The sequence below is a fragment of the Nyctibius grandis genome, unplaced genomic scaffold (assembly GCF_013368605.1).
Source record: "Nyctibius grandis isolate bNycGra1 unplaced genomic scaffold, bNycGra1.pri scaffold_99_arrow_ctg1, whole genome shotgun sequence".
NCBI lineage: Eukaryota > Metazoa > Chordata > Aves > Nyctibiiformes > Nyctibiidae > Nyctibius > Nyctibius grandis.
Genome location: NW_027167619.1, coordinates 55379 through 71281, shown reverse-complemented (window position 1 = coordinate 71281; position 15903 = coordinate 55379). Strand labels below are relative to the sequence as shown.

The following is a 15903-nucleotide window of genomic DNA, read 5'->3' as shown; positions in this document are numbered from 1 at the left end:
GGCTCACCTCAAATGCTCATCCACTTCCTAAGGCAGCCTGCACAGCGCCTGTAAAAACAGAAGGCAAATCTTAACCATGGTGACATTTAATACTTTGCTATTAGACACCAGCATGGCCCACAACCGCCTCACCTTCTCAGACTGCTCCTTAGCATGTGGCATCGGCCCCCTGGAGCCTGTGGGCAGCACCTGCAAAAACACAAACAAAAAGGCACGAGCTGAGATACCGGCCAAAACCACGGCCTGCCCGCACCCATCCCTATCTCCTGCTCCTTTACCTTGACCGCTCGCCTATCCTGCCTCTGGAGCTTACGGGGTGCGACGCCGATCCTCACGTCCCACCTGTAAGGCATAACAGACAAGGGAGGCGGGTAAGTTCACCGACAATACCGCACCTGCGCAAAACGACCACTGCTTCGGCCCGGCGGATGCTGCTCACCTGACTCGAGTCACAGCCTCTGGTGCAGATATCCTGCTTCGCTCGTTGCTTCCCACCTTCAACATAAAAAAATAAAACCAGCCTTATAAGCTAGTCAAATAGCCACCGGACACGTCATCCCACCGACACATCGTGCCGACCCACCTTCTTACGGGCTCCGTTCGCCTCTCCTCTGTCTCCTTTTGGTGCACAGCTCGTCCCTCTGCATCTGCAAAAGCCATACCGAACAACTCACTCTGTGATGAAGCAATAGCTGAACAATTCCACACCCCTTGTTTCCATTCAGGATTACTATCTGCAGAACAACTAATCTCCTGCCGTGAAAACATTACAAATACAGCAAACTTTAGGCCCCGCACATACAAGCCTTTGAGACTCAAGCTGGTTCGCTACTGCTGAACAGCCCCTCCCACACGGCTCCTATCATCTCCATAAGACACTATGGAAATGGCCATCCACACACCCTGCTGAAGGCTGCTCGACCCGAGATGACTGTACAACCTTTACCCCAAAGTTCTAGGCACACCAACATATTAACCTGAGACTTTTATTACTATTCCACCTACCCCTGACACCACCCCCAGGCAGGGCAGCTCCGAGCCACACACACACACGCAGACTGACGCTACACGGAACGCTGCAAACGACGCACCTCAAAGACGAGAGAAAAGTCTCAGCGAGGATGATGATGATGCCCAAAGAGAAGAGGCTGCAGGGCAAAAGCACCTGAGGCACCGTGACGGGGACGTGAGGAGGCTCTATGGCAACCCCAGAAAGAGACCAGAACGTCATGGCCTGTGACAAGAAGTGACTCTCAGAACAGAGAGGATGTATGCGCAAGAAGCCTGGCTTCAAGACCTCACCACATAAGGATGCCGGGAAGAAAGCCCGGTCCGTCCAAAAGGACGCCCGGAAAGAGGAGCCGCTCGTGCGGCACGGAATGACGCTACAGAAAAGGACCGTCCGGAAACTTGCAAGATGGAAGACCGAACCACGCTTTAAGCTCATTACACAAGAAAAGAAGCGCCTGATGGCCACTGTACTCATGAGTACAGGTGTTCAAGAACCTACGGATGGCAGCCGAGGCTGCCTCCTCAATGGTGTCCTCCTTGAGCACAGACAAGACATCGAGACCTGACAAAGGTCTAAGACACAGAAGACGCCACACAAACTACAAAACAAACAGACACAGGCTGGAACTGCCCTGCCTGGCACACACTACCATTGTGCTGAAAAGTAACCGCTCCCTCAGGTGGCCCCAAGGGAACTGCTCCTGGGCAGCCCGCTCCCCTACTCTAACTTTACACCCCCTCCCGGCAATTCCCAACCTGGTCCCCTCCTCCCAGCCCCTCCCCAGCCCTGGTCCCACAACTTAGCTTTCAGAGTGCTGGGGGCCTCAATCCATCCTCAGAAAAACCCGCATTAGCTAACTGGATCGTTTCTGCAGTTGCCAGGTTCCTCAACGTTATCTGCAAAAAAAAAAAACACCAAACCAACAGTGCCAGCTGGAAGCTTCACACTGGCCGATACTAAACTCTCCTGCTGCAATCCCCTCCTCAGAAGCGCCGTGGTGTTCTGCTCGCCTGCTCGTCCCAGAGTTGGACGCTGTGGCTGTTGTTGCTTGAGATACCCGAGATACCAAGAGACACAAAATTACTATTATCCTTGTGATACATCACCACCCCCCTGATCCTCCTCATTACCGTTGCTTGTGACTTTGTCATAGCTCCCATCATCTGCAGAGAGACTACAATGAAACAGAGTTCATTGACACCGAATCCAATGGCAAAGCCAGTCTGAGAATCGTTGGTGAACCCGTCTCCCTTTCCCAACTATTCCCCAGTGCCAAAACTTTAGAAGCCCATTTTCTTCTATTGAACTGTCAGGAAGGAAACCTTAACTCCTCCTGACAGCTCCAGCCCTGTATTCAAGCCCCTGAACCCCCCCGAGTCGGCCGCTCCTTGGGAGCTGATTTTCCGACCGGTGTCCTGCGAGCCCCTCCTATCTTCTCTTTTCCTATGGACTTAATGCTCTCCTACAGGCCTGCAGAATAAGTAGATTGACAATAGTTATAACCTACTAAATTACTGACCTGAAAAAAAAAAAAAACCCACAACAAACAAACAAACTACAATCAAGCACCTTTTCTACTACACATGCTACTTAACCTTACCTGCTCCTGAACCTCTTACCTCAAACAGACACTGCTGCTTCTCTCAGTGTGAAAATACATCCGCACCTGGGACTAAAAAATAAGCAGCTCTTCTATCACCCGATGGCCCTTCCCGGACCGAGAAAGGGATTCGGGAAAAGGAGGGAGACTCGTGGGTTACAATTTAAAACTGATATCGATGCTAATACAAAACACACAAAACTATACTTAGCCCACAGAGCGATGGCAAGTTCCTCTGGAGATAGCCATTGTTGAGAAGAAGTAGAAAGAGGGAGGGGAGCAGAGCAAAGAGGCCCACCCCTCCCCAGCAAGTTGCCCTTTTATAGTGAACCTGAGCTTAATGTTATAGAACACACCTGTGGGCCAGCCTGGGGCAGCTGCCCTGGATTTAACTGCTAATGGCCTTGATCCCTGTCCCACAGCTGGCCACAAACCGAAACAAAATGGAACAGAAAAGTGATTCTATAAGTTTTATCCCCACAAAAACAGGACACTCCAAAAAAGAACCAAACAAGAAAAACCATAACCTTGTACCTGTTTTTTCGTGTTGGAGCTCATCCCCACCTCAGCATATTGTCTTGTCAGAGCATGAAGTGCAGACCATGTGTGCCAGACCACGTAACCCCACGACCCCCCCGGCGGCACCAGACAGGGCCCTTCCTCCCACCCCCCGCGTGTGGGGACCGAGACCCACCCGGCACCGCTGGAGCCCCCCCGGGCCGCCGCTGCCCGACCCGCGCCGGCAGAGCCTGCCCGGCCCCAACACCGGGCAGCGCAGAGCCGGACGGGGCTGCCCCTGCTCCCCCCGCCCGGACACGGACTCGGCCCCCAAACCCCGCCGGCGAGCCCGGGGCAGCGTTCGGCCCGGGGCCGCTTCCGCCCCCCACCCAAGGAGCGCAGAGCTCGGACCCGCCCGCCACAGCCCCGACCGGGGGACCCCCCCTCCCAGGCCCGCCGGCCCGTGGCCCCTCACCTGCCCCTGCCCCCCTGCGACCTTTGACCCGATGCCCCCGGTGGGGTGATTGACAGGTGTGGGGGTGGGACTGAGGGGGGTGATTGGCAGGTGCCATGGGCGGAGCTTGTGGGGGCTCCACAGGCCAGCAAGGGCGTTTTGGGGTGAATCCCGGCGGTTTTGGGACCAAGGAGACACTGGGGCAGGCGGGGGGTTGGAAACAGTTTATTGGTGGCGTGTGCTGGGAGCGCTGGGCCCGTACTGGGATGGCGCTCCAAGAGCTGCGGCTCAGGCTGGTCCCTACTGATCCGTACTGGTCCGTAGTGGGCCATACTGGTCTGCACTGGTCCGTACTGGGGCGCTCAGGGCTCGGGGGGGTCCCGCTCCCCCCCCCGCACCAGCAGCACCGGCCCCAGCCCCTCCGTCAGCACCTCCAGGAACTCCAGGTCTGCCCCACGTCAAGGGCCTGACCCACAAGTGCCCCCCCCAGCCCCAAAGCACCCCCTGCCCCATAGCGCCCCCCCGCCCCACAACTGCCCCCCACCCCACAACTGCCCCCCACCCCACAAGCGTCCCCCCGCCCCACAAGCGCCCCCCCAGCCCCATAGCGGCCCCCCACCCCCCAAGGATACAGTTCTCCAGGGGCCGGGGGGGCCGCGCGGGGGGCGGGGGGGGCAGGTCCAGCAGCACCAGCCCCGCCCCCCCCGAGCGCCGCCCGATCGCCTCGTTCAGCCGCTCAGCCGCGTGCATGCGCCGCACGTTCCCCCTCCAGTCACCGCCAGTCAGCACCAGTATAGACCAGTATGCACCAGCACCCACCACTGCCCCCCCCCGCCGCCCAGCACCGCCCAGCGCCCCCCAGTACAGCCCACAGCCCCAAATCCCTCCCTCCCAGTATATACCAGTGCCTCCCAGTATGACCCACAATCCCCCAGTGCCCCCCAGCATGGCCCAGACCACCATCCAGTCCCCCCAGTGCCCTCCCAGTGGCCCCCCCAGTGCCGCTCCAGTCCCCTCAGTGCCCCGCAATGCCTCCCAGTCCCCTCCCAGTCCCCCCCCAGTGCCCCCCAGTCCCCCCCAGTCCCTCCCAGTCCCCCCCAGTGGCACTCACGGGCTGGGGCCCCGCCGGGGGACACCTCCATCCTCCTCCTCCTCCTCCTCCCACGTGCTGGAGGCTTGCCACGGGGCGGGGCCTCCCTGTGACGTCATCGGCGGAGAGAATGTGTGGGTGTGTCACGTGACATCATCAGTGGCGGTCACGTGACATCACACTCCGTGAGGTCACACCCCATTGTGACGTCGCTTCCCCGTGATGTCACACACCCCCCACAGTGCGTCGCCACGTCCACCCCGCCCCCCGGGTGTGATGTCACGCGCCGTGAGCGTGACGTCACGCGATGACGTCACGGCGCCGCTGACGTCACCTGGGCCTGGCGCATCTGGCGCAGCATCTGCGAGCGCTGCTCCATCATCAGCGTCCGCTCGTACGTGTAGGCCGAGACGTCGCTGTCGTGCTGGGGGCGACCCGCGGGCTCGGTGGGGGGACCCCTGATCTATGGGGCGCCCCCCGGCTCTACGGGGCCCCCCCCAGCTCTACGGGGCCCCCCCCAGCTCTATGGGGCACCCCCGCCCTCACCAGCTCCACGACGTGGGTCTCGGCCGCCAGCCCCCGCCGCCGCGCCACCGCCCCCAGCAGCCGCCGCAGCCGCTCGCTGTTGTCCTCCAGCAGCGCCACCGTGAACAGCCGCACGCGGCACCCGCCCCACGCCTGGACCCACAGCGACCCACCGTGACCCACAGTGACCCACGGCGACCCACAGCGACCCACCGTGACCCACAGCACCCACAGCGACCCATAGACCCACTGTGAGACACAGCACCCACAGCACCGTGACCCACAGCAACCCACAGACCCACAGCACCAACCCCACAGCATCCACACCGCCCGTCCCATAGCACCCCACGGCACCTGCCCCATAGAGCCCCCCATCGCCCCATCACCCCCCAGCCCCCCCACATCCCCCTCACTCCACAGCCCCCCCCATCACCCCACACCCCCTCTCCAGCTCCCCCCATCATCCTACAGCCCCCCCCTCACCCCACAGCCCCCCTCATCTCCCCACAGCCCCCCTCATCTCCCCACACCCCCTCTCCAGCCCCCCCATCGCCCCACACCCCCCCCTCACCCCCCCACTCACGGGGTGCCGGCACAGCAGCAGGGGCAGCAGCGTCAGCAGCCGCCCGTCGCCCACCACCCACCACACGTCCAGGGTCCCCCCCGGCGCCCCACCGGCCCCCAGCAGGCCCTTGGCCACCAGCAGCGCCCGACCCCCGGCCCCGGCCACGCGCAGCAGCTCTGGGGAGACAGCGGCGGGGGGGGCTGGGGGGGCGGACCCCATAGGCCCCCAGGACCCCCCATAGTCCCCCAGCACCCCCACAGCCCCCCAGGACCCCCCATGGCCCCCCAGGACCCCCCACAGAGCCCTCAGAATCCCCCAGACCCCCAGAACCCACATGGCTCCCCACAACCCCCCAGCACCCCATCAGGACCCCCACAGCCCCCCAAGACTCCCCATAGCCCCACCATGACCCCCAACACCCCCCCAGAGCCCCCCAGGAGCCCCCCAGGAGCCCCACCAGCACCCCCATAGCCCCCCAGGATCCCCCAGAGCCCCCAGGACCCCCCATAGCCCCCCAGGACCCCCACAGCCCCCCCAGAACCCCCCATGTACCCCCAGCAACCCCACAGCCCCCCCCAGAACCCCCCATAGCCCCCCAGGACCCCCCATAGCCCCCCAGCACCTGCATAGCCACCCCAGCACTCCCATGGCCCCCCAGGACCCCCACGTCCCCGCATCGCCCCCCCCACTCCCCCCTCACCCCCCCCGTACCCACAAACGCCCGGGCGGCGGCGGGGGGGTCGCGGTGGCGGCGCCAGCCGTGGGGCCACCCCATGAGGACGGTGTCGGGGCGCAGGGCCCCCAGCCCGCAGCCCTGCACCAGCGCCCCCAGCCCCGGCCCCCGCCCCGGCCCCACCAGCACCTGCACGAAGCCCCTGGCCCCGGACTGGGCCAGCGCCGCCCGCAGTGCCTGGGGGGGGGGGGACAGGGGTCAGGGGGTCACCCCATAGCCACCCGCCCCACAGAGACCCACCAGCCCCATAGAAACACACCCCATAGAGACCCCAGTCTATGGGGACCCAGTCCCATAAGAGCCCCCCAGCCCCACAGAAACTCACCAGTGCCATAGAGACCCAGCCCCATAGAGACCCCAATCTAGGGGGACCCTGCCCCACAGTAACCCCCCAGCCCCATGGTCCCCAGCCCCATAAAGACCCCAATCTAGGGGGACCCCGCCCCACAGTGACCCCCCAGCCCCATAGAGACTCCAATCTATGGCAACACAGTCCCATAGGAGCACACCAGCTCCATACAGTCCCAGCCCTATAACGACTCTGCCCCATAGACACCCACATCTATGGCGACCCACCCCCATATATGAGCCCACCAACCCCATAAAGATCCACATCCATGGTGACACAGCCCCACAGGGACCCGCCCCACAGGGACCCAATCCCACAGAGACCCCCCAGCCCCACAAAAACCCAGCCCCATGGTGATTCTACCCCGTAAGGACCCATATCTATGAAGACCTGCCCCTATAGGAACCCACCAAGCCCACAGAGACCCACATCTATGGAGACCCGCCCCCATAGGAACCCTCCGCCCCCCCCAGTGCCCCCCACCTGCTCGGCATCGCGGGCACGGGGCAGGTCGTGGGGCAGCGCCCCCTGCAGGACGGAGCCCACCACGGTGAGCCCCCGGCCCCCCCCGCCCCCCTGCAGCTGCGCCGCCAGCGCCAGCACCCCGGGGGCCCGTGGGCGCAGCGCCCCGTCCAGCTCCAGCAGCACCAGCACCTGCGGCCTGGGGGGGGACACATGGTGTGACCCACAGCGCCCCACATCGCCCCATAGCGCCCCACACCCCCCCCCTCACCTGGATGCGGGCGCCGGGGGCCGCCCCCCCTCCAGCCGCAGCAGGGCCCAGCGCGCCGCGCTCAGCAGCAGCCCCCGCAGCCCCCCGCCCCACTCGCTCTGTGCCCTGCAAGGGGGACACGGGGGGGGGGTTATGGGGGGCCCCGATGCGTGTGGGGCACCCCAAAATGGGGTGGGGGGGAGAACCGGGACCCTCACTCACCCGCGGTACTCCAGGTAGCCATAGGCAGTGGCCCCGATGCCCAGGGCCAGCAGGGCGCAGAGCCAGCGGGTCACCAGCATCAGCCCCAGGCACAGCACGGCCCCCACCAGGGACACCCCCCTGCGGGCGAGGGGGGTCACCAGGGGGATGGGGGGGGGTCTGGGGGGTCCCAGGGGGGTCCCGGGGGGTCCCTGGGTGTCTGGGGGGAAACCCGGGTGTCCTGGGGGGTCCCTGGGGGGGTCCCTGGGGGGTCCCGGTGGGTTTGGGGGGGTCCCTGGGGGGTGCCTCGATGTCTGGGGGGGTCCCTGGGGGTCTGCGGGTCCCTCGAGGGTCCCTAGGTGTCTGGGGGGTGTCCCTGGGGGGGTGCCCGTGGGGTCCCTGGTGCCCTGGGGGGGTCCCTGGGGGGTCCCTGGGGGTCCCGGGGGGTCTCACCAGTGGTAGAGGCGGCAGCGGGGCCCCCATCCCGGGGGGGGCAGCGCCCCCCGCACGGCGCACGCCAGGTTCAGCCCCAGGTACGACGTCAGCCAGAACCTGCGCGAGGTGGGGGGGGCGTGATGTCACCGTGACGTCACCACGTGATGTCAAAACGGGGGGGGTCGCGTGGGGGGTCGCGTGTCACCGCACACGGAGAGGACGGGCGCCAGCAGGTCCAGCGAGCCCGGCAGCACCCCCAGCGCCGCCACCCCCAGCGTGGCCAGCAGCGGCGGCCCCCGGCCATGGGCCAGCGCCTGGGGGGGACATGGAGAGACGGGGGGGGGATGTGGGGGGGAGTGGGGGGCACAGGGGGGTGTGGGGGAGTGTGGGGACACAGAGGGGCACGGAGGGGGGCACGGGGGGGCGTGGGGCCACCCACAGGGACGAGGGGACGCCCACGGGGGTGTGGGAACACTGGGGGGGCGTGGGGGGGCACGGGGGGGCATGGGGACACCCGTGGGGACGCACAGGGACCCCCAGGGACGAGGGGACCCCCATGGGGGGTCACAGGGTGGTGTGGGGTGACATGGACGGGCGTGGGGCCACCCATGGGGACACCCAGAGGGGTGGCGGGGGGTGAGGACACCTGTGGGGACGTGGGGACACCCACGGGGTCAGGGCGGGCACGGGGGGGGCACTGGCGGGGTGTAGGTGGGTGTGGGGGGGCACGGGGCCACCCACAGGGACAAGGAGACACCCGAGGGTGGGGGGCGCGGGGGGGGCATGGGGACACCGATGGGGACGCACAGGGGTCTCCAGGGACGACGGGACACCCATAGGGACACGGGGGGGGCACAGGAGGGCACAGGGGGGCACAGGGGGGCGTCGGACACCCATGGGACAAGGGGACACTCGGGGGTGGGGGGCGCGGGTACCTGTGGCAGGGGGAGGGCCCCTGCCCGCGCCAGCCCCCGCAGCAGCCGGGCCCCCCCCCGCAGCGCCTCCAGCCCCGCGCCCCCCCCCGAGAGCAGCGCCCCCCCCAGCGCCACCCACGGGGACGGCCACGACGCCGCCCCGGCCACCGGTGTCCCCCGCAGCGACGCGCCGAACCTGGGGGGGGCGCGGGGGGTCACGGTGTGGGGGGGGACACCGGGACCCCCCCCGGGGACAGTGGGAACCCCCTGGGGACAGTGGGACCCACACAGGGACAATGGGACCCCCCAGGGACCCTCTGGGGACACGGGGGACCCCCCCAGTGACCCCTGGCCCCCCCCTGGTGACCCTGAACCCCCGCCAGTGACCCCAGACCCCCCTGGTGACCCTGGACCCCCCTCGGTAACCCCAGGACCCCCCCAGGGACAATAGGACCCCCCAGAGACCTTCTAGAGACACTGGGGACGCCCCCTGTAACGCCAGACGCCCCCCCCAGTGACCCCAGACACCCCTGGTGACCCCAGGACCCCCCCAGTAACCCCTGGCTCCCCCCAGTCACCCCAGGACCCCCCCGGGGAAACCATGACCCCCCCAGGGCCAGTGGGACCCCCCAGGGATCCTCTGGGGACCCCCCCCAGTGACTCCTGCCCCCCTGCTGACCGCAGACCCCCCCGCTGATCCCATGAATCACAGTGACCCCCAGCTCCCCCCAGTGACCCCAGACACCCCCAGACCCCCCCCCATGACCCCAGGACCCTCCCCCGGCCCCCCTCACTTGTCCCTCAGCAGCGCTCCCTCCACGCTGGCCCCCAGCAGCAGCGCCGCGCTCGTGTCTGTGCCATCAAGGAAACGACCCCCCCAAAACAGGGACCCCCCCCCACAATAGGGGACCCCCCAGCCCCACGCCCCCCCCATTTCAAGGCCCCCCCCCGATGGCGGATACATCCCAGCGCGGTGGCCAGGGCGGCCCCCAGGCTCCCGGCGGGGACGGAGCGGGCGGCGTCACGGAGCGACCCCCAGCGGCTGCAGCCCCACAGCACCCCTGCGCGACCCACAGCGTCACGCCCCGCCCCACACTTGGGGGGCAGCCCCAGAGCGTGACCCCTGTGACCCCCACACCGTGAACCCCAGCCCCACACTTGGGGGGCAGCTCCACAGCGTCACCCCTGTGACCCCCACACCGTGAACCCCAGCCCCACACTTGGGGGGCAGCTCCACAGCGTGACCCCTGTGACCCCCACACCGTGAACCCCAGCCCCACACTTGGGGGGCAGCTCCACAGCGTCACCCCTGTGACCCCCACACCGTGAACCCCAGCCCCACACTTGGGGGGCAGCCCCACAGCGTCACCCCTGTGACCCCCACACCGTGAACCCCAGCCCCACACTTGGGGGGCAGCTCCACAGCGTCACCCCTGTGTGCCCCACACCGTGACACCCCCCTCCCCGCCCCACACCTGGGGGTCAGCCCCACTCACCCGAGGCGCTGGGCAGGCTCAGCCCCAGCAGGACCCCGAAGGAGGTGTCGGCGTCATCGTCACCGCCCGGCCCCGCCCCCAGCCCCGCCTCCGGGGGGCGGGGCCACAGGTTCTCTGTGGGGTGGGGAAGGGGCGGGGAAGGGCTAGGCCCCTCCCACCTACAGACCCCACCCCACGTGCCCCACACCGCCCCACATGCGGCCACGCGATCCCACACGTGCTCCATAGCACCCCACGCACCCCACACCACCCCCCGCCGCCCCCCGCACACTCACCCGCCAGCAGCCGGGCGCTGGGCCCGGGCAGGGCCGGCCGCGCCTCCCCCGTGTCGTTGCCCCCCGCGCCGTGGGGCCGCGCCGTGGGGCAGGGCTGGAGGGCGCCGCCAGGCCGGGGGGGCAGACACAGCCTGCGACCAGAGCGCACGCTGTTACCACCTCATTAGCATCTCATCTACATGCAGGCGGGGCGGGGACGTCACTCACGCGTGGGGGGCGCCCCCCGGCAGGGCGGCGCGCAGGGCCCCCGCCTGCAGCCCCAGCAGGGCCACCAGCAGCCCGGCGGGGGCCAGCGGGGCGGCGCGGGCAGCGGGGGGCGCCGCGGCCCCCAGCCCCAGCAGCGCCAGCAGCCCCGCCCCGAAGCCGCGCCCGTTGTTCAGCCACGCGCCCCGGCCGCGCCCCGGCAGCACGGCGGCCTGCGGGGCCACGTACACCTGCGGGGGGAGCGGTGACAGCGCCGGGCACGCCCGCGGCCCCGCCACACCGGCCCGGCCCCGCCCACACCGGCCCGGCCCCGCCCACACCGGCCCGGCCCCGCCCACAGCCCCACCCACCACCAATAAGCCTCGCCCCCAGCCCAGGAGGCCCCGCCCACTTCGAGATGGCCACGCCCCCACACCCCTCCCCAATTACCCTTGGGGTAATTACACCACCCCCTGCATCAGGCCCCGCCCACCCCACCAGGAAGCCCCGCCCCATAGAGGCACCACCCCAAGGCCACGCCCACTTAGCCCCGCCCCTAATCAGCCCCGCCCCTAATTAGCACCACTCCCTCCCCTGTGGCCACACCCCCTCCAGCCTCCCCCCGCCCACCCAGGCTCTCCCCAGGGCCAGGCCCCGCCCCCTCCCCTTGGCCCCGCCCCCTCCCCTTGGCCCCGCCCCCCGCGGCCCGGCCCCGCCCCTTAAAGGGCCCCATCCCACCAGCAGGATCTCGGCGCCCCCCAGGGCGGCGGCGGCGGCGGCGAAGGCGGCGCTGAGGAAGGCGCAGACCCCCACGGCGCCCCCGGCCTCGGGGCCCAGCGCCCCCGACAGCAGCTCCAGGGGCCCGCCCCCTGCCACGCCCACGTGACGTCAGCGGGGGGGCGGGGACAGGGGACACCCCCACCCCCAACCCCCCCCCCAGCGCTCACCGGGGTCGAGGCTGTTGGTAGCCACGGCGCTCAGGGACACGGCGGTCAGCACGGTCTGGGGGGGCGTGACCTCTGACCCGGTGACCTCTGAGCCCCCGTGACCCCGTGACACTTGACCCCTCCCCCGTACCACCAAGCATGACCCTGGCTTGACCCCACGCCCGACCTGGGACCCCAGCTCTGAACCCACCCCGTGACCCCTGACCCTACGTGCGACCCCTGACCCCAGGTGTAGCCCTGGGATGTGACCCCTGACCCCAAATGTGACCCCTGACCCGAGGTGTAACACTAGCATGTGACCCCTGACCCCAACACGACCCTGGAGCTTCACCCTTGACCCCACCTGTGACTCCACATCTGACCCCAGGTGTGACCCCACATGTGACCCCTGACCTGACCCCAAACGTAACCCTGGAGCTTCACCCCTGACCCCCACTGTGACCCCACATGTGACCCCTGACCCCAGCTGTAACCCCCGACCCCAAACATGACCCCGACCCCCCTGATGCAGCCAACAGCAGCACCCCAAGGGCCCCCCCTCCACCCCGTGTGACCCCAGGCTGTGACCCCTGACCCCGGCCCGTGACCCCTGACCATGCCCCCCGCCCCCTCCCCCACTCACGCAGGCGCCCAGCAGCGCCCCCACGGCGCAGGCCCGCACCACGCCCCCGGCGCCCACCACCCAGGGCAGCCGCAGCACCAGCACCAGCCCCAGCAGCGTCTGCAGCGACGGCACCGCCACCCCCAGCACCGCGCCCAGGGGCCGCTGGGGGGAGAGGGGGGTCATGGGGGGGCACCCCGGACCCCGGGAACCACCCCAGAGCCCTGAGACCACCCCCGGACCCCTGAGAGCCCCCCCAGAGCCCTGTGTACACCCCGGACACCCAGGACCCCCCCCGAGAGCTCTGGGACCCCCCCCAGAGCCCTGAGAGCCCCCCCAGACCCCCGGGAAATCCCCCAGACCCTGAGACACCCCCCACCCACCTGCACCCCCTCCCCCAGCCCACCGTGTCCCCCCCCAGACCCCTATGTCCCCCCCCAGATCCCCGTGTCCCCCCCCCAGATACCTGCACGCCCCCAGACCCGTGTCCCCTCCCCACACCCCCGTGTCCCCCCCAGACACCTGCACCCCCTCCCCCGACTCCTGTGTGCCCCCCACACACCCCCCATGTCCCCCCCCGATGCGGGGTCTCTCACCGGGCCGTGCCCGTCGTCGCTGTCGGGGCTCAGGGCGCTGTAGGGGGCGATGCGGCGCAGGAGGGCGGGGACGCGGGGGCGGGTGGCCAGCTCCTCCTTCGGGGTGGGGGGGGCACACGTTAATTAGGAGGCCCCTCATTAGCACCACGCTAACGAGGAGCTCGCTAACGAGGGACGGCCTCACCTCGAACAGCGCCAGGTTCCTGTCGCAGCCCACAGCAGCCTCCGAGGGGGCGGGGCGTGCCGAGGCCCCGCCCCCCGCGCCGGCCCCGCCCCTCCCGGGGGCGTGGCCACAGGTAGGGGGCGTGGTCTCGTCGCTGGGGCTGGTGTCAGAGGGGGGGACGCGGGAGCTGGACGGGGAGGGGGGCTCAGGGCTGCTCTCCGAGGGCTCCGCCCCCCCGCGCCGCGGCCACGCCCCCAGCCCCGCCCCCGACATAGTGACGTCAGCGGTGAGGTCAGCGGTGAGGTCAGCAGCAACGCCGTGAGGTCAGCAGGACCTGGGGGGGGACGGGACAGAGAGAGTGAGGTGGGGAAAGGGTGGGGCGAGATGGTATTTTGGGGGGTAAAATGCCACTTTGGGGCAAAAATGGACACTTTGGGCCAAAAAAACGACACTTGGGGAGAGAAAATGGCCATTCTAGAACAGAAATAGACATTTTAATGTAAATAAATCGACATTTTAAAAGCAAAATAACCGTTATTTGAGAGAAAACGACTACTTTACAAATAAAATAATCATTTTAAGATGCAATATAAAGTTTTGCAAGGAAAAGATGATTAAGAAGAAAATAATCACTTTTGAAAAATAAAACAGCAATTCAGCAAACACAAAACCTTGTTTTTACACTCTGCAGAAAAAAAAAGCGCTTTGGAGAAAAAATAGCTGCTTTCAGAAATAAAAAAAAACAATTTATGGCAAAAAAAACAACTTTTGGGGAAAAAAAGCCGTCTGGGGGGAGGAACGGCTGCTTTGTGGCAGAAAAACAGCACTTTGGGCAAACGCCGCCGTTTTGGTGCAGAATCTGTCACTTTGACAAGGAAAAAAGGCATTTTTGAGGTGGTGGGAGGCATTTTGGGGCAGAGAAAGGGATTTTTGGGGAAATAACTTACCACTCTGAAGCGGGGAACCGCGTTAGAGCACGAACAGCCCGTCGGTGGGGAGAGAAAAACTGTCATTTTTGGGTAAAACCAGCCACTTTGGGGCAGAAACCAGGAGTTTGCTGAAAAAATCTACAGACTGGCTGCAAGATCGGGCACTTTGGGGGGAAAAAACAACATTCTGAGGGAAAAACTGCTATTTTGGGGGAAAAACTGCTATTCTGAGAAGAAAACTGCCATTTTAGGGGGAAAAAATACCACACTGAGGGGAAACCCAGGTGCTTTGGCGGCAGCTGATCACCTCGGAGCAGCCCCCCCCCCCCCCCCCAGCTGCTGTTTTGGGCTGAAATCAGCACATTTCCCTCACACCGTGAGCAAACCACCCCGCTGCGGGGGGGCTACACCCGTGTGTGGGGGTCAGAACCGCCATTCTGAGGCCAAACCCCCCGATTTCACCGCACCGGGACCTTGACCACCCCCTTCCCCCACCCGCTTTTGGGGCTAAAACCCCCCTTTTCGGGGCACCGCGGGCCCAACACCCCCCCCCAGCCCCGAAACCCCCCGTTTTGAGCCCAAACCCGCCCTCCCCCCCCCCCTTCCCCCCCCCCATTTTGGGGCCAAAAACCCCCCCCCCGGGGCCGCGCGCGCGAAAGGGCGGGAACGGCCGTGACGGTACCTGAGGGCCGGGGGGGGGGGGGGGGGGGGGCGCAGGGAGGGGCCGCGCGCGCCCCGCGCCGCCGCCGCCGCAGCGTAGTGACGTCACTCCGCCGCGCGCCCTCTGCGCTGCCGCAGGGGGCGTGGTGCCGCAGGGGGCGGGGCAAAGGGGGGCGTGGTTTGGGGGGCGGCACGGGGGGCTTGCGGAAGGGGCGTGGCCAAGAGGGGCCCGTACCACCCACCCCCCCCCGTCCCCCCCAAGCACCACACGGAGCCGTTTGAGCCTCATCGGTTTATTCCGGTACCGGGGCCGGGGGGCCGGGGCTCCCCCCCCCGCCCCTCAGAGCACCGGCCGCGCCCGCTGGGTGAGCAGGACCCCGAACCGCCGCTTCAAGGCCAGGCGGTGCCGGGAAAACTTGTCGTCGGGAGAGAAACGAGCCGGGTGGGCCGAGCGGGTGGGCTGCCCCGCCGGGGACAGCTTCTGCGGGGAGGGAAGGGGCGGCCGTGAGGGGGGGCCGCGGGCCGCGAACCCCGGAGCCCTCCCGGTGAGGCCGGGCCACGCCGCGACCCCCCGAGCCCCCCGGAGCTCTCCCAAAGCCCCCTCGGAGCCTCCCCGCGTCCCCCCGGAGCCCCCTCGGAGCCTCCCCGCGTCCCCCCCGCCCTCCCCGGGTACCTTCAGCGTGTAGACGCGCTCGCCGCGCTCGTCGTTGTAGCACTGCAGGAACATGGCGCCGCCTCGCAAAGCACCACGGGAAGGAGGCGGGCTGGGAGCGCAAAGCACCACGGGAAGGGGGAGGGCTGGGAGCGCAAAGCACCACGGGAAGGAGGCGGGCTGGGAGCGCGGACGGGAGGGGCCGTGGAGGGTTTCACTGCTCAGAGCCTCATTAACGAGGCCGCTGACGTCATTTGTTTTAATTGGTTTTATTTAATCGGGTCATCCTTATTAAACATCCCCTAATTGCCCC

At 67.2% G+C, this 15903-nt stretch overlaps 2 protein-coding genes across 2 annotated transcripts; both read right to left on the bottom strand.

Annotated features, from left to right (window-relative positions):
* Positions 1 to 3781: 3781 nt before the first annotated feature.
* On the bottom strand, positions 3782 to 13622 carry LOC137677558 (solute carrier family 12 member 4-like). Its single transcript, XM_068424879.1, has 23 exons — positions 13371 to 13622; positions 13187 to 13282; positions 12612 to 12755; positions 11990 to 12044; positions 11781 to 11911; positions 11067 to 11293; positions 10860 to 10990; positions 10585 to 10698; positions 10051 to 10149; positions 9883 to 9940; positions 9110 to 9284; positions 8385 to 8488; positions 8193 to 8291; positions 7761 to 7880; positions 7560 to 7664; positions 7310 to 7487; positions 6456 to 6654; positions 5763 to 5920; positions 5201 to 5332; positions 4989 to 5078; positions 4676 to 4761; positions 4197 to 4330; positions 3782 to 4012 (listed from the first exon to the last, which is right to left on the bottom strand). The coding sequence occupies exons 1-23, from the start codon at positions 13620 to 13622 to the stop codon at positions 3927 to 3929; spliced, it is 2973 nt and encodes a 990-aa protein (XP_068280980.1). The 3' UTR covers positions 3782 to 3926.
* A 1593-nt stretch (positions 13623 to 15215) lies between these two features.
* Positions 15216 to 15720, bottom strand: NOP10 (NOP10 ribonucleoprotein). The gene is made up of 2 exons (XM_068424891.1): positions 15612 to 15720; positions 15216 to 15419 (listed from the first exon to the last, which is right to left on the bottom strand). Exons 1-2 carry the CDS (start codon positions 15663 to 15665, stop codon positions 15279 to 15281), a joined length of 195 nt encoding a protein of 64 aa, XP_068280992.1. The 5' UTR covers positions 15666 to 15720; the 3' UTR covers positions 15216 to 15278.
* Positions 15721 to 15903: the final 183 nt, after the last annotated feature.

Bases quoted from the DNA above. Each gene is read 5' to 3' on its own strand.
- LOC137677558 (XM_068424879.1), bottom strand. From the start codon at position 13,622: ATGTCGGGGGCGGGGCTGGGGGCGTGGCCGCGGCGCGGGGGGGCGGAG. The intron at 11,294-11,780 runs GTGGGATGGGGC...CTCCCCCCGCAG, and splicing joins GGGGCGCCGAGATCCTGCTG to GTGTACGTGGCCCCGCAGGC. The intron at 6,655-7,309 runs GTGGGGGGCACT...CCCCCCCCCCAG, and splicing joins GTGCCCGCGATGCCGAGCAG to GCACTGCGGGCGGCGCTGGC.
- NOP10 (XM_068424891.1), bottom strand. From the start codon at position 15,665: ATGTTCCTGCAGTGCTACAACGACGAGCGCGGCGAGCGCGTCTACACG. The intron at 15,420-15,611 runs GTACCCGGGGAG...CCCTCCCCGCAG, and splicing joins AGCGCGTCTACACGCTGAAG to AAGCTGTCCCCGGCGGGGCA.